Source organism: Protopterus annectens, chromosome 5.part0 (genome assembly GCF_019279795.1).
Source record: "Protopterus annectens isolate FY-2018-M chromosome 5.part0, PAN1.0, whole genome shotgun sequence".
Lineage (NCBI taxonomy): Eukaryota > Metazoa > Chordata > Ceratodontiformes > Protopteridae > Protopterus > Protopterus annectens.
Genome location: NC_056735.1, coordinates 1,874,442,985 through 1,874,456,247, shown reverse-complemented (window position 1 = coordinate 1,874,456,247; position 13,263 = coordinate 1,874,442,985). Strand labels below are relative to the sequence as shown.

Below are 13,263 nucleotides of genomic sequence, written 5' to 3'. Positions count from 1 at the left end.
TATACTTCAGTGTTATGGAACATTTTGGGACAGTTTCATATCTGTAGGGATATAAAATTAATGAAGATAAAACAAAGGGTGTAGCAGTAAGCCATGTACCTCCATATAAATTGGTTCAGCAATACTCAAATTTGTGGGGATAAGTTAAGGTCATTAACGTATTAAGGTGTATGGCTTCAAAAGGATTCTGTTATGGCAGCTAAAGGTATTTGGGAAGAGATTAAAAAGATGATACAAAAACTGAAAAACTAGAAGCTATTGATTATAGATAAGGATAGTAAGATAAAAGCTGTGAAAATGTTTTAGTCCTTTTAGGTTTATGTACAGGTCAGTTATATCTTTATCAATCAGAGGAGGAGTTTTGGATGATGATTATTTGGGAGGGGATGAGGGCAACAGTCAAGTGAGATAAGTTGATTCTCCCCATGGAACTAAATCGTTTAAGAATACTTGATTTGAGGGGATGGTTAAGGTATGCCAGCAGAATGTTATAAATCCAAGTTGAAAGGGATGATGATGAAATGGGGGAAGAGCTTAAGAAATAATGAGAGAGTAGGATTTTGGGTGCAGATCCTTAAGGCAGATAACAACAGTAGAGAATATTATATATAAAATAACAGAAAGTTTTCTATGAACCGTGCCAACACAGAAATAGAGAAAGGAGATTTTATAGCTTTATGCAGAGGTGTAAATAGGCAAGATGAACTGGATCTTACTGGAAAAAAATTAAAAATGGAACCGAGGCAATGGGAGCAAACAAATAGAGAGGCAAATGTAATAGACTGGGGATGAGGCCAAGCAGACATTTGGACTGAAGATTAGAGACCTCCTTCCATACAATGGATTAATAAAAGGGTTTAGGCAAAGAGAAAGGGATAGGAGAGTGCAAAGTTAAAGACAAACTCTGCTAAAGTTTTTAGTTGAGTCTAGATGAGAAGCCGCTGTTAAAAGTGGATAGTTGGTAGAGTGTATACAATATTGTGTAATAACTAAAAGACTCAGCCAGAGGAGGTTAGAAAAGATTGGGAAGAGGGGACTGGAAAGGTAGTTTACAAAGGAACAATAAGAGGTTATTTGTATGGCTCCCAAATATGCAACAAAGTCATCTAAGCCCAGTAAGTTTAACATTAGCTGCTTGGAAATGTTTGCAAAGGTATTTTTATACCCCGAGTTGATTTCAGAGAATTTTTCCTCAGATAGATGGCAAATGCTGTAGGTGTGATGAGAAAGAGAGCGGTAATTGAGAACGTGTTTTTGAGAATGTAACGTTAGCAGGTTTTAAAAATTCCCTACAGTGTACTTTGTTAGAAATGTTGAAGGAACAACTTGTAAGTAAGGAAATTATTATTTTGAGCTAGGATTATTGATTCTGAATTGCCTAGACTTGGTAAGACGTTGATAAGTTTAATTCTGTTGGTTGCCAAAAAAGCAATTACCAAACCAATTATAATTGGTACTGAATGTTGTAAAGGAGACAATTGTAAAGGAGACAAAAGAGTTGGAGATGGGGTCTGTAGAAAAGGGGAGGAGCACATTACATAGAAGTAAATGGAGTATGTGGGAACAGTACATGCAGAATAATGTTAAGGAGGAGTGAGATTCAAAGAAAGGCAGGAATTAAGCAATTTATGTAATGTTGACATGAATAATTGTTAAGAAAAGATGTATGCATATTGTGTGAAAAATATTACATGGTTTGCCTTCTTTTCTATTAATGTATGACAACCTGTGTTACTGTTTAAAATGGCATTTCATAAAGATGTTTCAAAAACAAACAAATAAGATAACAGGATAGTAAGATGATTGGCAAACATACAGTTTCACCTTTATCTCACAGAGTAACTTATCCATAAAGGTTCAACAAGACAAAAGTAACTGCCAAACCATCGACTTGTTAAAACGTTCTGTTAAATTGCTTTGTTTAAGGGTACCTCCTTACTTATATACACCAGCTTTATTGCTGCTGAACCACAGAGAAAATAGAAACATAAAAAAATCACTGCTAAGCACACAGAAGCCACAACAGTAATGACTTCCTATGAAAAGCAGGAAATGGGAGTTCAAGTCTGGGAGCGGAACTCATCCAGTTGTAACATCATCAGCTTTATACTCCATGAGTAGTAAAGAGGTCTCACACATATGCACTCAGTCACTCGCTCACTTCACAGTCCTTAATGTCTGTAAGGTGTTTGATCGAAACATGCCACATCAAGCAACTTTTTGACATGAATTAGGTCCTTTATGAATTTAAACCAGTAGAGTTAGATAAAGGATACACGTTTAGATAAAATGTAATAGATAATGAAAAGCATAATGGCCCACTTGATTAAAATATCTCTTCAATGTAGTAACTACATGGCCTTCAAAAAGTTCAGCAAATATGTGCTGTTAAAGAATGCCATATTCTGTATAGTTGTTTGTAACATCATCCTCAGGAATAAAATCAGGCAGCAAATAAAAATTAAGTGTTCTAATGGCCCATTACCCTAAAACAAAAGCCATGTCTGCTGGCACCCTGTATGTGTATGGTGGAAGCTAAAAGTAACACTAAATCAAACACTGCTGTTGATCCAGGAAGAAGTCACTGAACTGTGCCATATTATCAGGAGGAATTTACTTTGCTTGCTGCAATATTTAATAGCTAGATGAAAGTTCTTCTAAAGGTTGTAAGTAGCACATGAATGAAAATGGAAAAGCACAGTAGAGGAACTGACTTGTGAAGAGAAGTGGGGAAGCCATTATTGTTAATACTGTTTACCAGAATGGTAAATTATCAACTCAGATTTCCAGATTGGTATATACTGAAGTAGTTTTCCAGGCAGAAATGTGAGACATAAGTAGTCACTAATGTGTGACTGATGTGATTTGAATAAAAGATGGAGATTATCGTACTTTGGATAAAGACCTTAATCTGAGGTATGACAGTCTTGAGATTGTGTGTGTGTGTGTGTGTGTGTGTGTGTGTGTGTGTGTGTGTGTGTGTGTGTGTGTGTGTGTGTGTATGTGTGTGTGTGTGTGTGTGTGTGTGTGTGTGTGTGTGTGTGTGTGCGTGTGTGTGTGTGTGCGTGTGTATATACATATATGTGTGTGTGTACAGTGGCACAGCGGATAGTGCTGTCTCCCCACAGCAAGAGGCTCTCTAGCTCAATTCTCAGCTGGGGCACCCTCTGTGTGGAATCTGCATGTCCTCCCTGCGTTTGCTTGGGTTTACTCTGGGTGCTCTGGTTTCCTTCCACATTCCATAGATATGCAGTAGTTGGACTGGACACCCTAACTTGGTTTGCTGTGAGGGTGTATGTTTGTGTTGTGGAAGAGCTACTGCAGCAGGGCTAACCACCCGGCAGTGTAAAACTTGGCTCTAGATGATTGTCGCTGTTGAAGGGATACCTCAACACTGTGTGCAAAAATGGGGAAAGGGGGTGATGGATGGATGGATGGATGGATATGTATATAAACACACACATACCCATTATATACATAAGTCTGTGTGTGTCTGTGTGTGTGTGTTTATGCATGTGTGTGTGTGTGTGTGTGTGTGTGTGTGTGTGTGTGTATATGTATATAATATATACATATATATATATATATATATATATATATATATATATATATATATATAATGTACAAACATGTACATATGCATATACATATCTATTGGGGATGTGTGGAGGGCATAGTCCCTCATGTTGAGATTACAGGAGGCAAAACATTTTAAATGTGTTGCATATAATGTAGAATTTTGATAATGGTATTAAATCGCATTGATCTTTTGTTGCACATCTTAATGTTGCTAACTTGTATATCACCTTTCTGTCATGGAGCCACTGAAGAATCTTAAGTGTTTTTTGCTTATTTCTGTTCCCTTTACAGCTTCTGATGCATCAGCACAATCCATAATAAAACATTTGCGGTGGATCATGCAAAAGGATCTTCTCGGACAGGATATGTTTTTAATAGGACCTCCAGGTCCTCTTCGTCGGTCAATTGCCATGCAGTATTTGGTAAGTTACATTGCTGTGGCTTTGAAAATGGGTCTATTTCATATAATCGAAGGTTCAACACAGTGAACCTCTGTTCTTCGAGCAAACGTTCAGATCAGTGATTTAGGGAATGGAATTAATTGGCTGACATCAGGAAATTTTCCCTTTTCCCCACTGTAGTGCAATCTTGGAGTTGGTATATATAGGTGGGGGGGGTGTGAGAGGCGCAGCCTCCCACCTTGGTGGATTTGACATACTGCGGTATGTGTGACGGTCACTATGTTGGCCAAGTAATTCTATTCCCTGTTGTAGTAAATTGCTGATGTGAACATTCATTAAAGTGAACATTCGCTCTTGTCGGTTGAGCGAACAGGTTTGCAGAGTTGAACCTTCGATTATATAAAATAGACCTTTTGAAAACATCTCCATGTAATGTGGAATTTTATGTAAAACTGAGTTCAGATTTTGGGAACAGTTCTGCTTATCAGATATGAATAGAATGATAGGTGCTAGAATGAAATGATACTTTAATTATAAAAACTGTGAATCCTAAGAGTCCAGTTGCATTTACCACCCTTAATACATTTCAAACTGCTGTCAAAAAATGCAGATATTGATTGTACAATTATTCAGTGTTGCAATTATCATCAATGGGATACTCTGCTTGCAGTTATCCTACAGCCAGCCCATTTTCCAGAACCATATTTTCTTCCAATGGCCTTAGCCATCGCCCTTGCAGTAGGACATCAGGACGTCAGTGTTATAAAAGGGGCATTGGTTGATGCAATGTTAAGATCAAGTTCAGTGTTGTTTTATGCTGTGTAAGAGTTGTTGTTATGGTGGTTCAGTTTGTTTACACAGAAGGATAAGTACTCCACAGGGGACTCTCTTTCTGATGTTGACTTGTATTAGTGATATTATTGTCAGTGTCTGATAATTATTCTGATATTGAGGCAAATGTAAAGGAAAACAGTTGTATAGATTGTGAAAAATCCAAAAGAAGGAGGCAGAAGTGAAACCAGGATTCTTTTATTCCTCAACAGTGAGCACTTTCATCTTAATTACATGGACTTCATCAAAAAAAAAAACTGGCATTGTGCACACAACTCTCTAAATACAAGTAACAATTCACATGTCAAGTTAACAAAGAAGCTAGTTGATTAGTGTGTCCTCTCTGCAATTTATAGATCCCATTGCAGTTTTCTGAAAAAACATACACATTGTTAAGTCATAAAAATGCAATCAATTTTTTGTGTAGCCCAAATACTTTTTTAAATAAAAAACTCAAAAGCAGCTGACATTAATGTGCAAAACACACTAAGCCACTAAAAACTTTATAATTGAAGAAGATTTATTAACAGAATATAACTGACAGAGTATAAATACTTGAACAGCAATTCCTTCACAGTTTATATTTTCTAACTTTGTAAAATCATGAATAAGTCCCCCACCCTGTGTTCTAAACAGAGCAGCCATGTCCATATACAAAAAATTAACAAGGGTGTGTAAGTAGTATGTGTAGGCACATCATGAATCAAAATAACAATAAAGAAAAATGAAAAAAATGAAAAACTAACATAAACATATAACCTTAACGACAGAAAACTACATCTGACATAACACAGGACACATTATATACTGTTATTGTGGAAATAATTGTTCAAGTTCCTGTATAAAGATTAACCTTGCTAAAAATAATTACAAAGAATAGGCAGACTTCAGCCTGAAGAAGCTGACTTGGGAAACATTCTCATTTAGACCCGGTGGTTCTGTGGCATTACATGCAATCTGTCATTTAAGTTCTTTGTACTCTAAATAATCATCCCTGTGGAAACTAGGTCAACATAATCAATAACACAATATTTAACATAATGCCTAGGGTGTGCTTTTACATGTTTACTAAGTGCATTTTTTTCATCCTATGTATGTCTTGGTTACAATATCATTAGACTAGACCTCACAGTCAAAAAGGAAGGAGGGGTAGCAATCCTCTATAAAGCAGAGCTACAAGTTAGCACTGTAAGTCTTAGCCCACCTTTAGACAGTAGTGCTGAAATACTTATCTCTAAAGTTCAGGTCAACTCATGTAAAGCCATAAATATTATCTGTATATATCTTCCACCAGAAAATAACATTAATACACTTGAAAATATCCTTAACTGGCTTTCTATTAATTTCCCACAAGAAACCATAGTCCTAGGAGACTTTAATATCGACTGGAAGTCCTGTAGTAATACACACCCCACCACCCATATTAAACTATATGGCTTCTCACAAACTATTAACTCCCCTATCAGAACTAATAGACCCAACAACAAAGAAAGTACCTTGGACTGGATACTTACTAATAGTCCTCATCAAACTTACAAAGTAGGAACCCTCCCAGATGACCTAAGTGACCATTCACTAACTTATATTATCAGACATAAAACCAACCTAACTTACCCTAACACTTTCAGAACAGTACGCACCAAAAAGCAATTTAACCCAGAACTTTTCCAAACAGAACTCAAGCAATGTAATTGGTCACCACTAAAATCTCTCCCACTCAATGAAGCAGTACAATACTTCAATTCCACATTCTTAGCCATCCTGGACCACCACGCCCCAACACGCTCTGTTAGAAATTAAGCTAAACCAGCCCCCTTGGCTCTCAAATACTACTAGGCAAAAAATCCTTCTCAGAAACAAATCCTGGGCAAAATGGCGTACTACTAAGAATCCTGCAGATCACCAAACCTTTAGGCAACTTAAAATAATACAAAAAAGCCATCCTGTTAGACAAAAAGAACTTTTACCTCAATTACAGCAAACCTACCACAAGGAACCACAAAAGTTTTGGACTAGCATTAACAAACTTCTATACCCAGGTCAATCTATCACTCCCAACCCACTAGGCTCTAACCCCGAGAATCCTACACATACTGCTAATGCCTTCAATTCTTTCTTCACAGACGCCATCCAAACTCTTGCTAGCCATCTATCTCCTGATACCTCAAATCTGCCTACTTCTACTACAAACCCATCTCCATCATTTAATTTACAACCAGTGTCTACTTCCTTTATTTGCTCCCTTCTCCAAAAATTAAAACCTACCACCCCCTCAGCTGACCAACTCCCGGCAGAATTCCTGCAAAAGGAGCTAAAGTCATTGCTTATCCCATTTCCATTCTGATCAAGAGAACCATAAGTGAATGAACTATCCCATCTATCTGGAAAATTGCTCATATCATCCCACTACATAAAGGTGGGAACTCCAGTGACTTCTCTAACTTTCATCCTATAGCTCTGCTATCTCCTCTTGCAAAAATAATGGACAAGTGCATCCATAAGCAACTACTTAACCACCTTCTCCATAACAACTTACTTGCCAACTGTCAACATGGATTCAGACCTTTCCACAGTACCACCACTGCCCTGCTATACTTCACATACTGCATTAACAAAAACCGTAACAAAATTATTCTTTCCTCTGCAGTCTTAATTGATTATCTAAAGCTTTTGATATGATTAATCACTAACTCATTTTACACATACTGAAATCCCTTTCACTCGAACCTCTAGCCATAAATTGGTTCAAATCTTACCTAGAAAATAGACAGCAGGCTGTACTCTGGCAAAATAAACTTTCTAAGCACCTTCCCATTTCCCTTGGTGTTCCTCAGGGCTCCATATTAGGCCCACTCCTATTTTCCATGTATATTAATGACCTTCAATCAGCATTTCTACACACCACCTGTATTCAATATGCAGATGACTCTACTATAATCTGTTCAGCGACTTCTCAAACTGAACTACAGTCTCTTACCCAAAAAGTATTCAGTACTGTAGAACAATGGTTCTCAAACTGCTGCCTCCTCCTAAACCCCCCAAAAATAAACTGTTACTCTTCACACCAGCCCGAAAGTTCACCCCTATACATTTCACACTCGCATCTAATAATGGTACTCTTATTTCTCCCGACCTAACCACTAAACTCTTAGGAATAACAATAGATAACAACCTCAACTTTGATACTCATATAAACAGCACAATAAAATCAGTCAACAAAAACTGGGATCCCTTTATAGAATCAAACCCTTTCTTACACCAGTAGCTAGGACCGCTATAGCCAGAACTCACTTAATCTCCACTCTACTCTATGCTTCACCTAAATACACTAATCTTTCTAAAAACAACCTCAACAAACTGGCAACATTCTATAATAAAATTGTTAGATTTGCTACAGGCTCTCCTTTCAGAACTCATCACTGTCTTAATCTAAAACAACTAGATTGGCTAGAGTTTCTAAACCACCTTCAATTTCACCAGCTAGCTATAGCCTTCAAGACCCTGTATCAACCCACCAACACACCAATACTCACTAGCCTCATTACCCCTTACAATAATCTCAAGAACTTACGCTCCTCAAACAAACTGCTGATCAATACTTGCAGATCCAACAACTCAGCAGGTGACTCCCTGTTCTCTAATACTGTTGGAAAACTATGGGATCTACTACCCACTGAACTCATAACTCAGACTTCTCTTTCACTTTTTAAAAAGAATCTAAAACTATTTCTCAATACACACTAGTTATGCTCCTGTACTATCCCTGTCTAACTTTCTTCCTTCACACTAATAATCACTCTACGTCTTTATAGTCTTATCCTTAAAGAATCAATATACCATGTTATTGCAAATCAAATTTATGTGTATGTGTATATATATATATATATATATATATATATATATATATATATATATATATATATAGTACCCTCTCTTGTACATTACCCTTTGCTGCTTACTGCTCATGTTATACTCATTATGAGTATTGTATTTTGTATTTTTTAATAACATTTTTTTTTTTTATGTAACAATAGCTGTTTTTTTAAGTTTGGTCTGCTACTACTTTCTATATTGAATTTTGTATGTGTCTTGGAGCTTTTCTTCCCGAGCCTCTACTGAAAGTGGACATGTATCCAGTTAGACTAGACGGTCAACAAATGTAAAATAAATAAATATGTCATATTGGTGCTAGTAAATCCTATTCTTAAATGCTCTTAACTGTCACATAATTGGTTAGCTTTTCATTTTTCTTAGTTGTTATTTGATTCATAATGTGCTTACATATATTTACACACACTTGTGAATTTTTTGTATATGGACATGACTGTTCTGTTTAGAACATGTGTTGGAGGGGGTTAATCATGATTTTACAAAGTGAGGCAAAAAACAGTGAAGGAATTGCTGTTCCAAGTATTTATATTCTGTCACTTTTATATTCAATGGTTCATTGGTTCATAGATGGGTACTAGGCTATCGGCCCTCTGGCCTATATAAGCCTAGCCAAAAAAAAGTTCCCTGGCTTTCGCCACTCAAGAAAATTATTTTCCTGTGCCCTTGTCAAGCAGAGCCACAGAAATGATCCCCAGGGTGAATTTCCTATTTCCCATCCAATTGTCAAGATTTTTCTTAAAGAGGGCTAATGAGGAGCTTTGCTTGACATGAATGGGTAGTGTGTTCCTGAGCATGGGAAGTTTCTGGGACAGGAATCTATCCCGCCAGCATGTTCTGTTTATTGTGGTGACAAGGTTTAGGTCCCTGGAGCATCTGGCTTGGAGAGTTTGGGATTTCTTTAAGTGTAGCATGTCCAACAGGTCTGGGTTGGACATGACTTTGTATGTTAGGCAGAGGTCGCCTCTGAGTATGCGACAGAGTAGAGCTGGAGTTTTTTGAGATGGTCTGCATATGGCATCTGTTTGAGGCCAGTAATCCTCTTAGTGAGGTATTTCTGAGGCCTTTCCAGTTGTTGTAGATGTCTTGCGAGGTACATGCCAAACGGGGCTTTGTACTCTATAATGGGTCTGGTGAGGGTTTGGTAGAGAGGAACAGTGACCTCTTTTTTTCTAGAGGAGAACCCCTTTGTGATGAGGTGTGCCACGTAGAAGGATTTCCTGACTACTGTGGTGATGTGAGTCTCAAAGGAGAGACTACTGTCCATCTGTGTCCCAAGGTCTCTTATCACACTTTTGGTGTTTAGTAGGTACCGCCTATGTGGTAGTTCATGGGTACAGTGTCTTTCCCAAAGGGGATGACAATGCACTTCTTGGTATTGAGCTTGAGGCTATGAGTTTGACACCAAGCATCAGTCTCAGTGAGGCCCCTTTGTAGAATGTCCACATCATTAGGCAGTTCTGTTATGGCTCCTAGTTTGCAGTCGTCTGGGAACTTTGTTGGCCAAAGACCTGCAGTGTTAGCGTGGACTTCTGAGAAGTAGATGCCAAACAGGAGAGGACCCATGACTGAGCTCTGTGGTACTCCACTTGTTACTGGTGTGAAGTCAGATTTGCATTCAGCTACTTTCACTGTCTGGGTTCTGTCAGTGAGCCAGTTGGCCACCTATCTTGTGACATAGGGATTTATGCCCAGTTTAGTGAGTTTATCTATAATTCCAAAGTGGGGGATGGTGTTGAAAGACTGGACGAGGTCAAGATAAGCTGTGTGCATCACCTTACCCTCGTCCACAGCTCTGTTGACTGCTTCAGAGAAGTCAGTCAGGTTTAGGAGACATGATCTACCTTTTACAAACCCAAACTGAGTGAGGTCCAGAGTTTGGAGGTTACATATGTCTTTGTTTATAAGCTCCAATATGATACGTTCCATGGCCTTTGAGACCAGGTTCGTCAGGCTAATGGAGCGATAGTTCCCGGGGTCTCTGGTGGCACCCTCTTTGTGGAGTGGGATAACCGTCCCTGTGCACCATTCAGTAGGCACAAATCCAGAAGTGAGGCTATGATTGAACATGGTACTTAGGTGAGGTGTTAGTTCATTCTGTAGTACGTGCAGAACACAGCCTAAAATGTTGTGTGGTCCCTGGGATGCTCTGTTCTTGGCTTTGGAGAGTGCGGTCTTTACTTGTGCTTCCATGATTACAGGGGTTTTGCCTTCTTCTGGTATAAAGAAGGGCCCCTTGCACTGAACATATCTGCCAGAATGTTGGCAATATCAGTTGGTTCTGTGTAACTAGTGCCATTATACTGTAGCTCAGAGCAGATCTGAGTGTTGCCATTGAGATTCTTGACATAGCTGTAAAATGCTTTGTTGGCTGTATTTAGAATCAGTGGTGATTTTATTTTTGTAACTAGCTTTGGAGGATTTTATGAGCGATCTCAGCTTCTTACTGAGGCTGACCAGGGAATTTCTGTAATCGGGGGATTTTACTCTTTTTTGCAACAGCTTCTTCCTTCTGTTATAGAGTTTATTTATGGCAGGGGACCACCAGATTGGCTTCCTTTTTTTTGAGGATAGCGTCTTGTTTCTGTTGGGGATGGCATGATCCATGCACTCGTGAATGTGCTTATACAGTGCAGTTGTAAAGGATTCAGCAGTCATACCACTATTTTCGGTCTATAAGGGTGTCAAGAAGTTTGCCACTTCTGTCTTAAGAAGCACAAAGTTGGCTTTGGAGGTTTTTTACAGTGGTTTCCTTAATGGGGGTGGGGGCGGGATATGGATGGCTAGGGTGATTAGCTTGTGGTCAGATCTGACCAGTGAGGAGTTGACCTCTGGTGTGGAACATTGTTTGCCCATATTGGTAATGATCAGGTCCAGGATATTGCTGCCCCTGGTGGGGGTATGGGCAAGTTGATCCAAAGCGTTGGAATTTATGAATTCCAGAAAACATTGAACAAATGAGTTGGTACATGAGTAATTTTCCCAGTTGATGGTGGTGTAGTTGAAATCGTCAATTATTAGTGTATTGGACTGTACCTTAATATTGTCCAGTATATCAAGAAATGTGGAGTGGACATCCTGGGGCATGGCGGGGGAGCTGTAACAAGTTACAACCTGGATTGCAGTCTTGCCCAGTGTTAGTTGCACTTGGATAATGTGTTATGTTGAGCAACTAGCTTGGAGTTGTGGATATCCTTAATGAATATGGAGAGGAGTCCTCCTTTAGTGTTTCGGTCCATGTTAGTTGGCCGAAAGGTGTGGTATGAATTATAACCTGGTAATGCAGGGGTGCTCTCTGGAGCCTTGAACCAGGTCTCTGTCACTGCACAGATGTCAATGTTCTCCATTTTAAGGAGTGCCTCGAGTGAGTGCATTTTGAGGTTTAGACTTCTATTAGTTAATCTTGTTCAGTTATTAAGGTTTTTAGTGGCATATTGTGTTTTGCACACTAATAACAGGAGCTTTAGAGTTTTTACTTACTTTGGGCTACACAAAAATTGATTGTATTTTTATGACTTAATGTGTATGGCTTTTCAAAAAACTGTAAAGGGTTCTTTAAATTGCAGAGAAGGCACACTAATCAACTAGCTTCTTTGTTAACTTGACATGTGACTTGTTACTTATTTAAAGAGATGTGTGCTCAGTGGCAGTTTTTTCTGATGAAGTCCATGTAATTCTGACAAAAGAGCTCATTGTTGTGGAATAAAATAATCTTGGTTTCACTTCTGCCTCCTTCTTTTGGATTTTTGGTTAGACTAATTTATTTTTTGTTCCTTAGGTTGTGCAAAACATATGCTACATAAGGACTTATACAATTGTTGTTCTTTCTGCCTAAGCACAGAGCGTGATGTAAACAGCTGTCTGTACGGAGCTTGGTTCATGCTGAGGAAAAGCAGGAGGACAGCAGAATGTCTGCAGGAACATGCACTGCACGAGAGTGTACACAGTTGCCCCCATACTAGTATGGTGTCAGTCAAGGACTGTGGGAACCTCCTCCTGAAACTTAAATGTTTGAAGAAGCAGCATTAGAAGATGCAACAGGAAGCTGAGGGCAGTCCTGCTGGTGAACCTGAATTTGGCGAGAAGCTTTTGCAGCCCTGTGGTTTTAGAGTTGGATTTAGATGTGGCCTCCGATGTAATTAACATGTAGGCTACCAAGTCTTTTGTTTCTAGCATTTCCATCCAGCTTGATGCTCCCAAGATGCTGGACAGCTCTGAGGTCTTTCTGCAGACTCTGGCTGCCAGCACCCAGTTTGTGATTAGTGAGGGGGAAGAGCAGGATCCACTGGTTGTTAGTGGAACAGAAGTTACCTGGAGACGTAGTTCAAGTCTTGATCACCTTTCCATGAACTGAGACCCTCTAAGGAGATTTGTTTTGAAAAGCTGAGACAAAATTCCAAAGTCCAAGCTGGTACACTGGACAAGACCTGCCAAAATCAGTCAAGACCTAGCAGATCTGCAGCCTACTCTAATGTCCCAGGCATGTCATCAGGATTTGTTCTAACTGGCTTAGGACTTTATGAGGTTTCTGAAGTCTAAGCAGGCAGCTTTGGAAATTTCTTCG

The 13,263-nt window shown here is 38.9% G+C and overlaps 1 protein-coding gene across 1 annotated transcript in view; it reads left to right on the top strand.

Moving 5' to 3' along the window:
- VWA8 (von Willebrand factor A domain containing 8) overlaps positions 1–13,263 on the top strand; it is a 3,458,065-nt gene that overhangs the window by 161,373 nt on the left and 3,283,429 nt on the right. Inside the window, exon 3 of the mRNA XM_044071701.1 lies at positions 3,871–4,001. Coding sequence (XP_043927636.1) covers positions 3,871–4,001 — 131 coding nt within the window. The remainder of the gene's footprint in view (positions 1–3,870; positions 4,002–13,263) is intronic.